This window comes from Haliotis cracherodii, unplaced genomic scaffold (genome assembly GCF_022045235.1).
Source record: "Haliotis cracherodii isolate W230 unplaced genomic scaffold, xgHalCrac1.p SCAF_22, whole genome shotgun sequence".
Taxonomy (NCBI): Eukaryota; Metazoa; Mollusca; class Gastropoda; order Lepetellida; family Haliotidae; genus Haliotis; species Haliotis cracherodii.
The window spans coordinates 9,051,220-9,066,194 of record NW_027266278.1 but is presented as its reverse complement, the minus strand read 5'-3'; the positions used below and the strand labels follow the sequence as shown (position 1 = coordinate 9,066,194).

Sequence of the window (14,975 nt, the reverse complement as noted above, 5' to 3'; positions counted from 1 at the left end):
GTATTCAACCGAACACCAAGCTGATCATTCATAATTTCAAGATTTCGCCCTCATGAGGAAATCTCTGATAAAAGACAAAATGTGCGATATGGGTACCAGAAAGTGTAAACTTTTCGGCATAATAAATTTGTTATGACGCCTCGCCCAATATTTTTCTGCTAACCTAATATGACACCGTATACGGCAACTAAAGACTCTATAACTAATAGTAAATGACTGAGTTATGGGACACAAAGACATTTTGACTTGTTTGAAATCGGCTGTGTATTCTGAGTAATCTTAAGACACAATAGCTGGGAATATTCAAGCAAAGATTCAGCATCACCACATGATTACAGGCCTTGTAGTTTCAGAGACTGCGAAATGTAAGCTTTAAAGACAGACAGACATATTATGAAATAGGCTCCCTTTGCTTTCAGTCAGGTGAGCTAAAACATAGATGGAAATTTAAATACCCGGTACTGTAAATCTTGAAAGTAACTCGAGCGTGAATTAAATGTGAAAAATGCGAGTGGTCTTGCTCTCATTAATTAACTTCGCATTTATGTCTCCAAAACGACACTCAACAATAAGACGGCCTCACTGCACACTTTGGATAGCGTAAATAGAAACTTGAATATAAACACAAACACGGTTTATTGAGCAGCAGTTGTAACAATGTCAGTCAAATAATAGGAATTACTCTCAGATTCATGCTACCTGTGAAGATCCAGGCTAGGATAGGTCTTCGAAAGTGTCAAAGGCCAAATTGTCTTTTTTGTTTTTTTCTATAATCCAAGGTAAATATTTCGTTTTTTCCAATTCCCACTTTTAGCTTTTTGTGTGTGAACCATGTGCTCCCAGCAGAAGACAACAAAACATTCAACCTTGACCATTTTCAGCGTCTTAAAGTATTCTGGAGCTGATTTCTGAACCGATGTTGAGTCCTACTTGTCTAAAGAGGTTACTAACGGGACTCGCCGACTTGGTTGACGCGTGTCATCTAATCCCAATTCGGTAGATCGATGCTCACGATGTCAATTACTGGATTGTCTGGAGCAGACTTGATTATTTACAGACCTCTGTCATATAGCTTGAATATTGATGAGTGAGGTATTAAATAACAAACAAACAAACAAACAGACTCAAGCCATTCCCAAAGTTCACATTGAGGACAAACTGAAAACAAAACATACTGTCCACATAACACCAACCCAATCCTTAACGCAGCCTAAAACCAGGAAGAGAGACTAGTCTTTCATAGACCAATCTTACAGAGACAAGCTTTACCGAGGCCAGCCCTGCCGTGACGAGACATCTCCAGCTACCACACAACAGCCAAAGAAAAGCCAGAAGCTGAACAAATACTGGGTCAATCAATGCATGTCCACTTCTTGATCTGAAACAAGCTGACAGAATTTGACCCATGGCCCCATGCTAGATCTCCCTACCTGCCCTGCTGAGAATTCTTGCGCCCAGTCATCTGACCTTTGACCTGGTGTTTTCTGTAGCACTTTATTATCCTCTATTGTAATTTCCCCATCACCAATACGCTTCACAAACTTCATGAACTGGAAGTAGATCAGTTAAACTTACAGAAAACTCAAGAATATTGGTAAAATCCTTAAAACAAGTCCTAAAAGATTCAAGGAAAATTTAAAACTTTGGTCAGTTGTGAAATCCGTCGACCTTCTTCTTTTACCACGCTGTATATTAAATAATATTCTATGTTTATTATCAAACCATCAATATGTACACAAAAATAGGACGGATCCAAACAGATAACCAAAATCCTACATTGTGTATCTTCCGATCAGAGAGTGCTTATGAATGACTGAAAGTTAATTCTGCATGTAAAAATGTCCTTCAGCGTCATTAAAAAGATTTGACCTCTTGACATGAGGTATAAAACAAGTCGCAGTGAAACAAAACACCACCAATGAAATAATAAATCAACGTGTTCCGTTCGGTTAACATGGGGCAAGTATTGACTTAGGTGAAAGGGAGATAACTCCTCACAAACATAGGCTACAAATTAGGGCTCGATAATGGTAGGAATGAGAAGTTTATAAGTGAGAAAAATGTACACATTTTTTGTTCAAGCAACCACAAAATGTTGTCCTACAACTGGTAGAGGGGTACACAAAGTATGTGATCTATAACACCAGTTGTCAGACTTTCATTCTTGTGGAAGCCTCAGTGGCTGAGTGGGTTAAATTGCTGAATTTGTGTGCTGGCGATAAGGTGCCTCAGTGAGAGCGTGGATTCGAAACCCAGATGGGACTAGAATTTGTACTTCACTAAGAAAGCGTTATCCTAAATATTACATTTGTTACATTTGACCACTTTCTAAATGGCATTGTGTATGCATAACATTCACTCACACTCTCACCAAACACTGGGGTGATTAATATGTTAGTACAATCTTTACCTCAGAGTTACTAAACTTGGGGTCATCAACAGAGCCGATCAGATCGTTGGCTGTCTTCTCTAAATCAGCGCCCTGACTGTTGGCAGACTGATACTCATCAATCCACTTGGTGTCGTCAAGCTGCTCTCGCTCGTACTGCTCCGACCTGGCCACACAACAAACAGACAGTTGGAGAACTGAATACTCGGGCTGTTACGATTCACTCGCATATTCGGTGAATCGAACCGTATCCATTCATGAATTGAATTCGTTATTTGTGACCAATAGAATTGAATATTCATGAATATGCAGTCACGTTCATTTACATACCCTGTATCTAAAAATATCCATAAGAACATATTATATTCATAGATTTCGTGAAAGACAACACTCTTATAACATTTCATTTGACAGTATTGTGGTCACTGGTCATTGTTGCATTTGAGCAGATACTAGTACCTGGATAAGTGCAGTATATGAATGTATAATATGTTAATAATTAACAAACCATGTCAAATAATTTGTGTTGCTTTTGTTTTTCTGAATATAACAAATAATACATCAACTGCTGACTTGTTATTGTATTCGCGAATTAATATTCGTATTCGTTACTCTATATTCGTGATACGAATCACATTCGCCTCATAGTGTATTCGTTGCAGCCCTACTGAATACTATAATCAGAAATCTTTACACTGTGTCATAGCAAGGGCCGGGACGAAACACCAACTGTGAGATCCGATATTTATCACGATACCTTGTGCTCTTATCTGTTGTTCCTAAGCCATCTTTTTCATAGACAGGATGGCCAAATACCTGGCACCCTGACGATTTACAGTTGGCAGTGTCATATGGCGCAATTGAGAAAATATTTCACTACTCGTTTTCACTAGTAATTAGAGTTTGATGTAACATTTCTTGAAAAATACATTTAAGGTAAGAATCGATGCTTTATACTTAGTGTGCAATTGTGATCGATACTTGTATCGAGAAATAAGAAATTGCGATGCATCGGCGTATCGACCCACTACTAATCATAGCTGACTGTAAAAAACTGTTCCACCAAACCAGGGGATGATAGAGTGAGGAGAAATCTGGGTATGATGTGAAGAGGTGGGGTTTAACAAAAATATTGTTGATATGTGTGCAGACCTTATTGACACTACTTCAGGTTTATCCCAAAGGAGGGCACAATAATGGTTAAGGGTTTGTGTTGGCAATTTTAGGACCACTTGCAGCTATGTCTGATTGAGCACATTTTCATTACCGTATTTGACGTAATAAGCGCCTCAATCTAATAAGTGCCACAGTGATATTTGCTAATATTTTGGCTGGTGAACAATCCCAATTAACACGTCTTCCAATTGATAAATGTACACAAGACTTATTTATTCGTGTATGATACACACTCGTGTGTTATATGCACCCTTAATTATGGGCAATTAAGTTCTGGAAAAATATCTGTTGTGTATAATATGCACAGAATTTTCTTTTGTATCATTTCAGGTACATAAACCTAGAAATTTACGATATTTCAACTCTGTTTTTTTTCACCAAAATTATATTCTAATAAGAGCACCGTTTTTCTAATTTTGAGAGTGCCCTGGACGCTTATTACGTTGAATACGGTATGTCAGTTTTATGTTGTTTCTTTCTTGTTCTTAAATGTCGCTGTCAGCCACTGGATTGAAGAACTGTTCATGGGTTGTGTAGTTTTAATACAAGAACAATGTCATTTACTTTGCGGACTCAACTTTACGGAGCACGTGATTTCAACGTGTATCGGAGGAATGTTTAGGATAACTGTTCAGTGACTGTTTCTAAATTAGTTTTCAGGAAATGAACTTTGTCGTGAGCGAACATTAAAATGCACATGCTTTCCCTGAATGTTTGTCCAGCTTCAACCATTGTGGTGACTAGACATTCGAACACAAGGGTAGACTGACGGTGTTCATCATTGTCGGCATGGCATCGTTGTTTGTAGTTTAACCTTCAGTCATGTTCAGACTGATTTTGAAAAGGAAATACTACTATTTTTGTGTCGTGTTCTGCCTTTAATTCAAGTATGTAACAAGAGTTTGCCACCAACGTGGCTAGATCCCCTGCCCCTGTTGCAGAATTTATGACATAATTAAATCGAAACATACCCTAACCTTTTTTAACCGAGGTGGAACTTGTCATGGAAATTGTAAAAAAAAGAAGAAATTTCTAAAATGTCTTAATAGCAAAAGGCACCAGTTCAGCATGTACTTGACAGACCTGCAAAGTTTGATGATAAAATATTGAATGGTTTCTGAGTTATTCCTCGGATACGAAAGGTGACAGACGGACGTACGGACGGACGGAGCCTGTTTCTATATCCCCCACCAACTTTGTTGGGCGGGGGATAAAAATGCAATTGTGGGATATTTAAAGGTGACTAGAAAACTTTAGCATTTATTTTCATTCCACTTTGAAACAGCCATCTTCCACCCATATGGCAGAAGCCTGTAAATAATTGAGTCTGGACCAATCCAGTTTTGATATTATTAACTGACATATTACATACATATGTTGACATTTTATCCACCAAATCACCAAGCCCAAAGATCCACTAAGTCATCGCAGATGACAAGCACGTGATGTTCGGGACCAAACCTAACCTGGAATACCCACGAGGTCAGTTTGACGTACCATGTTTTATCTTGTGTGGGTTCAAGGTACTCCTCAGCCCACTTGGTATCGGCCGCCGCCGCCGCCTGTTGCCCCGCCTGGAAGTCCCTCACCCAATCACCACCTGATGCCGCCATGTTCTCCGTCGACAGGAATTCCTCTGCCCAGTTGGCGTCAGATGCCAACTCAGCTATTCCAGGAGCTTAATGGAAATGAAAGTCAAGCTTCAACAACAACAACATGTTTGTTTGTTGTATAATGCTGCACTCAGGTATATTCCAACTATATCTCAGCGCTTTGTAAATAATCCAGTCTTTACCAGACAATCCAGTGATTGACATCATGAGCATCGATCTACCCAACTGGGATACAATGACATGCATCAACCAAGTCAGCGAACCTGACCACCGGATCCTGTTAGTCGCCTCTTACGACAAGCATGGGTTGCTGAAGACCTATTCAAACCCTACCTGCTTCATCTGATTGCTAGAGTCCTGTACTCAGCCAATATTTTTCAGCTTGTAAGGAGGCTTTAGAAGCTTGTTTCAAGTATTTATTAATGGCATAAAATGGTTTCCTTTTTTCTGCTTCACATTAAAAGAAATCATACAACTAAAATATCACATCAGTTAAGTAGCGCATCTTGTCATTCAACAACGACGTATACTATGTAGCATGTGCAGTACCTGTTTGCATTGCTTCACCTACTGTTGTGGCTCAATCTGTTCAAGATGTCAACTTGTCACAAAACAACTTTGGGAATACATATAACAAACAATAGATATTGTTGGGTACAGGGTATTCATTGCTGTGTACCGTGTTGACATTTAATAGACTTTTCCCCATTTTGAGGTATTTTGCAATACATCATTCTCATTTGGAGCCAAATGGAGGGTAGTCTTCCCTGGAATCTCCACAGGGAGACAAGCATTGGGTACAGGAGACCTAGTCTTCCCTGGAATCTCCACAGGGAGACAAGCATGGGGTACTTGGGACCTAGTCGGCCCTGGAATCCCCACAAGGAGATGAGCATGGGGTACAGGGGCCCAAGTCTGGCCTGGAATCCCCACAAGGAGACAGGCATGGGGTACTTGGGACCTAGTCTTCCCTGGAATCCCCACAAGGCTCAATCTGTTCAAGATGTCAACTTGTCACAAAACAACTTTGGGAATACATATAACAAACAATAGATAGCAGGGTCCCACAGGGAGACAAGCATTGGGTACAGGAGACCTAGTCTGCCCCGAATCCCCGTGAGTGACCTGACTCACACCTCGGGGGGACCTAGTCTGGCCCCGAATCCCTGTGAGTGACCTGACTCACACCTCGGGGGGACATAGTCTGCCCCGAATCCCTGTGAGTGACCTGACTCACACCTCGGGGGGACCTAGTCTGGCCCCGAATCCCTGTGAGTGACCTGACTCACACCTCGGGGGGACCTAGTCTGCCCCGAATCCCTGTGAGTGACCTGACTCACACCTCGGGGGGACCTAGTCTGGCCCCGAATCCCTGTGAGTGACCTGACTCACACCTCGGGGGGACATAGTCTGCCCCGAATCCCCGTGAGTGACCTGACTCTCACCTCGGGGGGACCTAGTCTGCCCCGAATCCCTGTGAGTGACCTGACTCACACCTCGGGGGGACCTAGTCTGCCCCCGAATCCCTGTGAGTGACCTGACTCACACCTCGGGGGGACCTAGTCTGGCCCCGAATCCCTGTGAGTGACCTGACTCACACCTCGGGGGGACCTAGTCTGGCCCCGAATCCCTGTGAGTGACCTGACTCACACCTCGGGGGGACCTAGTCTGGCCCCGAATCCCTGTGAGTGACCTGACTCACACCTCGGGGGGACATAGTCTGCCCCGAATCCCCGTGAGTGACCTGACTCTCACCTCGGGGGGACCTAGTCTGCCCCGAATCCCTGTGAGTGACCTGACTCACACCTCGGGGGGACCTAGTCTGCCCCGGTATCCCCGTGAGTGACCTCACCCTCACCTCTGTGTGGCATGTGCTTCATCTCCGACTCCTCGATCTCCCTCATCTCCTGCAGCAGGCTGCTCATGTGGAACGTCTGGGGGGCGATCGCCGTCTGATGCCCCATCATGAACTCATTCACCAGCTGAAACACATGACGTGCACTAGATCTACCTGCTTTTGGGGCGGTGGGGTAGCTGAGTGGTTAAAGCATTTGCTCGTCACACCGAAGACCCAGGTTCGAGTCCCGATGTGGGTACAATGTGTGAAACCCATTTCTGGCGTCCCCTGCAGTGATATTGCTGGAATATTGCTTAAATCGTCATAAGACCATACTCACTCTCTCACTCACTCACGCCACACTCAGCAATATTCCAGCTATATGGCGGCAGTTTGTAAATAATCAAGTCTGGACCAGACAATTATTATTATAAATTCATATACCACAGGTAGATAGATACTAGTATCTACTCAAATGTGGTTTTATATGTTCCCTGACCAGTGGATGCGTTCGCATTCAAGTTATCATTCTCAACTCCCTGGGGAGTATACAACCCAAACTGCCCACGGGTGCTAAAGGTCTTTTATATCCACCTCACATATCGGGTACCCATTCCCTGCTGGGTGAACAGAGGCACATTTGAACGAAGTCACTTGCCCAGGGTGACACCACACGTTTTGACACTTGTGTTTCGGGTGTATGTACGTATTCGTGTTTCCACAATCTGGTCATCTACCATTGGACAAGTGGTGCTTTTGAAAGCACAGGGTGTATGTACTGTACACTAGGGGTAGAGACAACACTGTAAAGACTTGTAAACATTGTTGGTCCCAAGGCTGAATAACAACTCAGTCACTAGGGGGATACGATTCCAGCACCTGTAAACTAATCTGAACTTAATGTCAATTACAAACCTGGAGAAGTACAGGCCTCAAAGTCAATTTTTTTTACAAAGAAGCCCTATGGCTACAAGTATTTTTTTCCAGGTAGCCAGTGGTGAAATCAAGAAGTCAAGACAATATTGTAGGTAGCCAAAAGCGTTTGAAATTACCTTTTGTCAAATAACTGTTATAATATGTACATGTCATAACACTAGTCTATCCAATGAGCTAAAATACTAATTAACATTTATTAAAATATATGTATTTCTGTATATTGTCGACTATAGGAGGTATTATACGCGAGTACAATTATCAGCAGACATGTTTTTGTGTCTTCAAATGCAAAGCAATAGAATTTTGTCGCCACTAGATATTTTTCAAGGTAGTCATTTGGCTACCTCTGAATTTTAGACAGCAGACAAATTGAAATTTAGGTCGAGTTGGCGACCGTTTTAGTCGCTTTGAAGCCTGAAGTAGCCTCATGAACATGATGTATCAGAAAATAAAATAATGCAGGCATTTAAAATCTGTCAAGCAAACAGTATTGACAGCAGTTTTAATCCAGAAGGGTCTTGAGTACATTGCTCGGTATATTCAGATTACTCACCTCATCTGGACTTATTTGAGTTAAGGGTTTCCCAGCCTGAAAACAATCACAGAATCCATGTTAGTTGTCACCACATCTCGATATATTACACAGTGGGGTGGGTTAGCATTGAGTGAGTGAGTGAGTATGGTTTTATGCCGCTTTTAGCAATATTCCAGCAATATCACAGCGGGGGACACCAGAAATGGGCTTCACACATTCTACCCATGTAGGGAATCGAACCCGGGTCTTCTGCATGACGAGTGAACGCTTTAACCACTAGGCTACCCGACCGCCTGGTTTAGCATTGATATGAGGCGAGGTGAAATGGGGTTTAACATGGCGTCCAAGATCATTACATTTATACAGCGACGTGTATGCACGTGTGAGCGAGTATAGTTTTACGCCGCTTTTAGCATTATTCCTGCAATAACACGGTTGGGGACACTGGAAAATTGGCTCCACACTATGAACCCATGTGGGGAATCGCACCCGGGTATTCGGCGTGACGAGCCAACGCCTCAACCATGAGGCTATGCTGCCTCTTTATCCACATGTGTGTTGCTGCTTGATCTAGTCTGGTCAAATACCTGTTTTACAGTGCTAGCCCACTGAGATACCATGCTGAGTTTGACATGGATACCCCACTCAGACACAGTATACTGACTACGAGGCAACTATTCCTTGTTTTAGCCCCTAAATGCCAAGTGCCAGGCAGGGTAACAACAAGTACGTCTTTTGGTATGACGTGGCTGGGTATCAAACCACTGCTGTCCAGACAGACACTCTATCCACCAGACCATGGAGGTGGTCACATTGCCTTGAACTCTGTGAGTATGGCTTCATGCCGCTTTTAGCAATATTTCAGCAATATTTCAGCAATATCACAGCAAGGGACACCAGAAATGGGCTTCACACATTAAACCCATGCAGGGAATCCAACCCGGGTCTTCGGCCGGACGAGCGAACGCTTTAACCACTAGGCTACCCGACCGCGTGATTTGAACTCCTATGTCAGTGTGTGTCAGCTTAATGAGAGGGGAACACCCAATGTGGTGCAGATCGTAGATGTTTACTGTTTGCACAAAGAATTCATGCTGTAGTCCTAGGATCATAATCAGGTTACTATGTAATTTGAAGCCGTTGGCCAGCAGATCCTGGCAACTAAGGGGCACAACTCTGCACAGCAACTTGCAGCACTACAGATCATGTGTCCCCAAATAACACAAATGATAAAAGACACATCATACATTTGATACCTGTTTCATAACCATTAACATTCCTTCTTTTATTCATAGTGAGGGCGGTCTTGTAGTCTAGCGGTTTAAGCGTTTGCTCGTCACGCTGAAAACCCGAGTTCTATTCCCAACATGGGTACAATGTGTGATGCCCATTTCTGGTGTCCCCTGCCAGGATATGGCTGGGATATTGCTAAAAGCGGCGTAAAACCAAACTCACTCACTCACTCATTCACATATTTATAGTGCCAAGAGGGAATATCAACTGGAAATATTCACATTTTGTAGGACTTTAATAAAATGAATCAAGGACCATTATTTGTTTGTTGTTTGAGCCACAGACAGCAGTATTCCTGATATATATATGACGCCATACTGTCAATAACTGGATCAGGATCACACAAACCAGTGATTGACATCATGAGCATTGATCTACGCAATTGGGATACGACTACATGCATCTACCAAATCAGCAAGCCTGACCACCCGATTCTGTTAGTCGCCTCTTATGACAAGCATAGTCGCCTTTGCTTAGAATGGTAACTAATGTTTAAAGGCGACTATTTGTCATAAGAGGTGACTAACGGGATTGGGTGGTCAGGCTTGCTGACTTGGTTGATGCATGTCATCGTATCCCAATTGGGTAGATGTCAATCACTGGATTGTCTGGTCCAGACTCGATTATGTACAGACCGCCGTCACATAGCTGGACTATTGCTGAGTGCGGCGGGAAACAACAAATAAACATAAACAAAGTGATGAAATCTGAGAATAGTACAAGACTATTTGGTATGGTTTGGGTTAACACAGCTTAGGACAATTGTTATGTTATATCACAGCATGTCAGCTAAAAGACCTAAATCCACAAACAGCACATCCTGACACTACTAAGGGACACAACTCTCAGCATCTTGTGGCACCTTAACTGGGCAATATACCTGGATTCCAACTGGAAGCCCCTGCCCTGGTGGTCGAAAGCCTTCCTGAAAAAAATAAACATATTGGGGATAGAAATAAATCATATTTTCATCAGTCTGCTACGGTGTTGCTATCTACTTAACTGTAAAGGTGGTAGTCCTCAAGGAAAATCACTAATTCAATGCTATTTATATCTTTATCCTATCTCAAAATATGCATTTCTTACTTCTTCTTTGGATCCTTATTTGGAAACGGGTTTGAACAAAGTTTCCAGCTTCTTAAAACATTTCACCTGAACACATCACAGCATCACCACACACTGTAATCCCGTACACGAACGTCTGCATAGCTTGAATAGAAATTGATTCAGCGTACAAGGCCGTAGTTAACTTTTTTCTACAGGGGGGGCAAATAAGATTATTCATTTTCTATTCAAGTTAACTTTCATAAGGTAAAAATGTTTTCTATAAAAAATCCATTGGGGGCAGCTGGTTACGGCACTGGCCTACGACTTGTAACTGATCTGGAAGGGATCTCCAGACAATCAGTCCTTCAAGACAAATCACACCACTATCTCTGATGAACAGTAGGTTGAGCTAGCTTGGCATCTCTTTTAACGCCTCGTCGAAGCTATCAACCATGCCTGAGGGATTGAAGCATGCTAGCACAAGAAAAGGAACGATCAATAATATCCACAAGAGAATCATTGCACCAATAACGTGCACAAGGCAGTGGTGAGCGGGTAAGGACTTGGGACACCACCAAAACGGCCACGCCTTGTGGCGACATAGACGTTAAAGATCAGAGTCTCCATACATGTCACTTCCTCCTCTGCTGGGTATTTAATATGGGAAGATTCCGGGGTAGAATAGGTCTTCAGCAACCCATGCTTGCCGTGAAAGGTGACTATGCTTGTCGTAAAAAGCGACTAACGGGATCAGGTGATCAGGCTCGCTGACTTGGTTGATGCATGTCATCGATCCCAATTGCGTGGGTCGATGCTCATGATATTAATCACTGGATTGTCTGGTCCAGACTCGATTATTTACAGACCGCCGTCATATAGCTGGAATATTGCTGGTTGCAGCATTAAACAACAAACCAACTCCACAGGATATTCAATCTGGGAACAAACAAAGGAGCAACAATTGCAATATTTATTCTGTACATACAGGATCCGGAGCAACGGTATCACCTATCTGCTCTGATGTGCAATTGTTGCGCTTGGACCAAGGGACCAACCTGGCAGCGGCCCTGAAATGTCATTGATGGAGATGTCATAGAGAAAGTGGGAAGCGAAGACAGAATCGGACTTTCAAAGCCTCCTTCCACGATGGCAGACAGTGTGCCTCGTCTCAGGTGGATTGGACGTCACAGGAGGAGGCAATCCAGCGATTGTGTCGGCTCGCAGGATAGTCGAACGCAGCCAAAAGGAGTCTCTTGTAGGTGTGATGAAGCGACTGCCCAGCCTTAACGTACAGTAAACTATGACAAACTCTATCTTAGTCCCGGCCATTTATATACAACACGTATGCTGAAAATATGCTCATAACGAACTATTGTTATTATGAACTAAAATTAGTTATCCCTTTGAGTTCGTTATAAACGTAGTTACTGTAGATATGAATTGTAGAACTGAATAAGGGACTGTAGCTCAGAGAGCGTGGAGACATTCGATCATGGTATTGTGGTAATGACGGAGTTGATCGTAGCGAGATTGGGAGCCACAGTAGATCCCTTAGGCTTACGAGAAGATCGCAGATGTAGCAGATACTCTAAAGCAGTCGAAGGTGGTTGGTGGACGCCACCTTCTGAATGACCTGTGGTAGAATGCCTGTCAGGGGAAATGGGTAGCCATTGAGGTGAGTGTCGGGGTCCAATGCCTGAGGATTCGGGACGGAGAGACGAACCGAGTATTGAACCTGTTTGGGAAGAAGTTGACGTCTGGGCTTTGGAAACGTTGGCAAATCCACTGGAAAATCATTGGTGGTAACGCCATTGTTGGTGACAGTTGGTCTGGTTGGGAGAGGGAGTCGGCTATAAGATTGTTGATCTGGGGAATGTGCCTAACTTGGACCTGAATTTCTGGGAGGCCATCAACGGGAAGAAGTCGAGTGTCAGCGACGGGAGCAACATCGAGTTCGCGGAGCCCATCCTATTGACATACCAGATGACCGATAGATTGTCTGACTTGATCACGAGATGTGACGTATAAAGGAGCTCGGCCCAGTGTGACACTGACAGATTGACCACCTTGAATTTCGAGGTTGTTGATATGGAGTTCCTTTCTTTGATGGACCTGTGCCCTGCCACCTGAAGATCATGGAGTGGCACATTGCCTGGAGGAGAATGGGACAAGAGACGACTGGCAGCTGACAGTCAGGAAGTGCTAGGAAGGTTGAGTTCGTCGAAGCTTGCAGTGGTGGATCTTGGAGAAAACCATGCGGAGTTCTGAGGCTGCTGGCTGCTCCAACGTAGGCTCCAACACGGGCATACCGAGTGAGGAAACTGTCCGAGACGCCATCATCTTCGACTGACAAGGAGGAGATGGCAGATGCCAGGGAGAGAACTGGTGGAAGCAGCCATACTAAGCTAAAACTTTAAATGGTAGTCAGTGTAAATGGCAGTTTTCTTGTGTACAGACACCACAGCTGTGGTGTAGAATGGTATGTATTTGCCTAGTTACCATGACAAAAATGTTTGACTATCAACATTTGAGTTTTTCTAAACACCCAGAGCGTTTATTACAGTGAATACAGTACCATAAACGACTGAAAGGACTCTACGATGCCCTAATTTCAAACACTGTATCACGTCAAAAGTGATTCCCTGGTACCTAACCTTACTTTTTGTTTTATCACATGACTACAAATGTACTTACTTGTTTAAATGCCCGATCCCGAGTGAAATGGGAGTTTAACTTCATGAGGGAGTTGCTTCCGCCACATTCCCCATCAACCAGTCCACGTCCAGCCATCTTTCTTCAGTTTGAAATTAAAAACCCTGCAATTAGAAAAAGTAATTTCTCAAATGACATGAAAAGTCAAGAAAACATAAATGGTTTCATTAATAATTCTAAACAATATTAAAATATTAGGTTAGATAATAATATTTCTTGTTGCTAATTAATTACAAAAATGAAAAATAGTAGGTTTGATTTCCAGACCAAACCGGCCTTGATACAAATTGTACTAAATGAAAACTATGATTTCAAGACTAAGGGAATTTTTTGGCCTTTATAAAGAAACATCACGAAAATGTCATTGCTGGTCGGATAAGTTACATCAAAATGTGCAAGTTCAAAAGGAAAAAGAAGTCCATACATGTGGCACCTGAGTCAAATTTGAGCATGTAAAAAAACATTGTAAAAAATATTTATGGCAGAGCCAATTTTTTTAGGGCCAGGTGAGGGTCAGGGAAATAAGAAATATTTTTATGGGGCCTCAGAGGGTTAGAGGTTAGAGATTACAAGTTATCTGCTAGATGTGTGCAATGAGTATACATGCGTGTGAAGATCCTGGGTAGAATAGGTCTTCATCAACCAATGCTTGCCATTAACGCCGCACTCAGCAATATTTCTGCGATATGACGGTGGTCTGTAAATGGAGTCTGGACCAGACAATCCAGTGATTGACATCATGAGCAACTGGGATACAATGACATGCATCTATCATGTCAGCGAGCCTGACCACCCGATCCATTAGTCGCCTCTTATGACAAACATAGTCGCCTTACATGGCAAGCAAGGGTTACCGAAGACCTATTCTACCCCGATCTTCACAGGTCCATCCATCCATTGGGATCATAAATGAGTTTTGGAATAGCAAAATAAATGGAACCACAATAATTATCGGGGACACCTTCACTGTAACATACGGCAACGTGCATGCATCGGGACAATACAATTCTGGTTACTGCTTCTCCGTTATTCTTCCACAATCCGACCAAAGCAGTCTGATCATGATCAGGCCAGTTTGTCGTGCCCTTTGGAAGAAATCGGTTTTATGACGACATTTCGTTTATTTGCTTTTCAAAACAGTTTCACTAAATCACCTACTTAAAATCAAGGTCTCGATTTCGAAAGCTATGAATGTTATGCCTTGCGTTTGGGATAATTACGTGTTTTGACGACTTTGTACCTTGTGAGTTGATGTTTGTATTTTAGCCGAAGTACATCCCTGACTTATGATGTTTACTATTTCCGGTGTCCTTCACCTTTAAATTAAAATAGTCCCAATGTTTTTTTTCTACTGTTGAAGCGCATTTGCAGTAATTACCAGAGTGGTTATTGAGTTGTCTTAAATGCTTAATTTTGATAAGTATGTTGAAGTAGCAA

At 42.7% G+C, this 14,975-nt stretch overlaps 1 protein-coding gene across 2 annotated transcripts in view; it reads right to left on the bottom strand.

Annotated features, from left to right (window-relative positions):
- Positions 1-14,835, bottom strand: part of LOC139471175 (peroxisomal targeting signal 1 receptor-like) — a 30,014-nt gene extending 15,179 nt beyond the window's left edge. Inside the window, exons 1-8 of one of the 2 annotated variants that reach the window (XM_071253451.1) lie at positions 14,779-14,835; positions 13,521-13,642; positions 10,660-10,704; positions 8,505-8,540; positions 7,037-7,160; positions 5,063-5,243; positions 2,411-2,555; positions 1,431-1,550 (exon numbers count right to left, since the gene is read on the bottom strand). In XM_071253451.1, coding sequence (XP_071109552.1) covers positions 1,431-1,550; positions 2,411-2,555; positions 5,063-5,243; positions 7,037-7,160; positions 8,505-8,540; positions 10,660-10,704; positions 13,521-13,616 — 747 coding nt within the window. In that variant the 5' untranslated portion in view covers positions 13,617-13,642; positions 14,779-14,835. Of the gene's footprint in view, positions 1-1,430; positions 1,551-2,410; positions 2,556-5,062; positions 5,244-7,036; positions 7,161-8,504; positions 8,541-10,659; positions 10,705-13,520; positions 13,643-14,758 lie in introns of both variants that reach the window. The other variant, XM_071253452.1, reaches the window with a different exon arrangement.
- Positions 14,836-14,975: the final 140 nt, after the last annotated feature.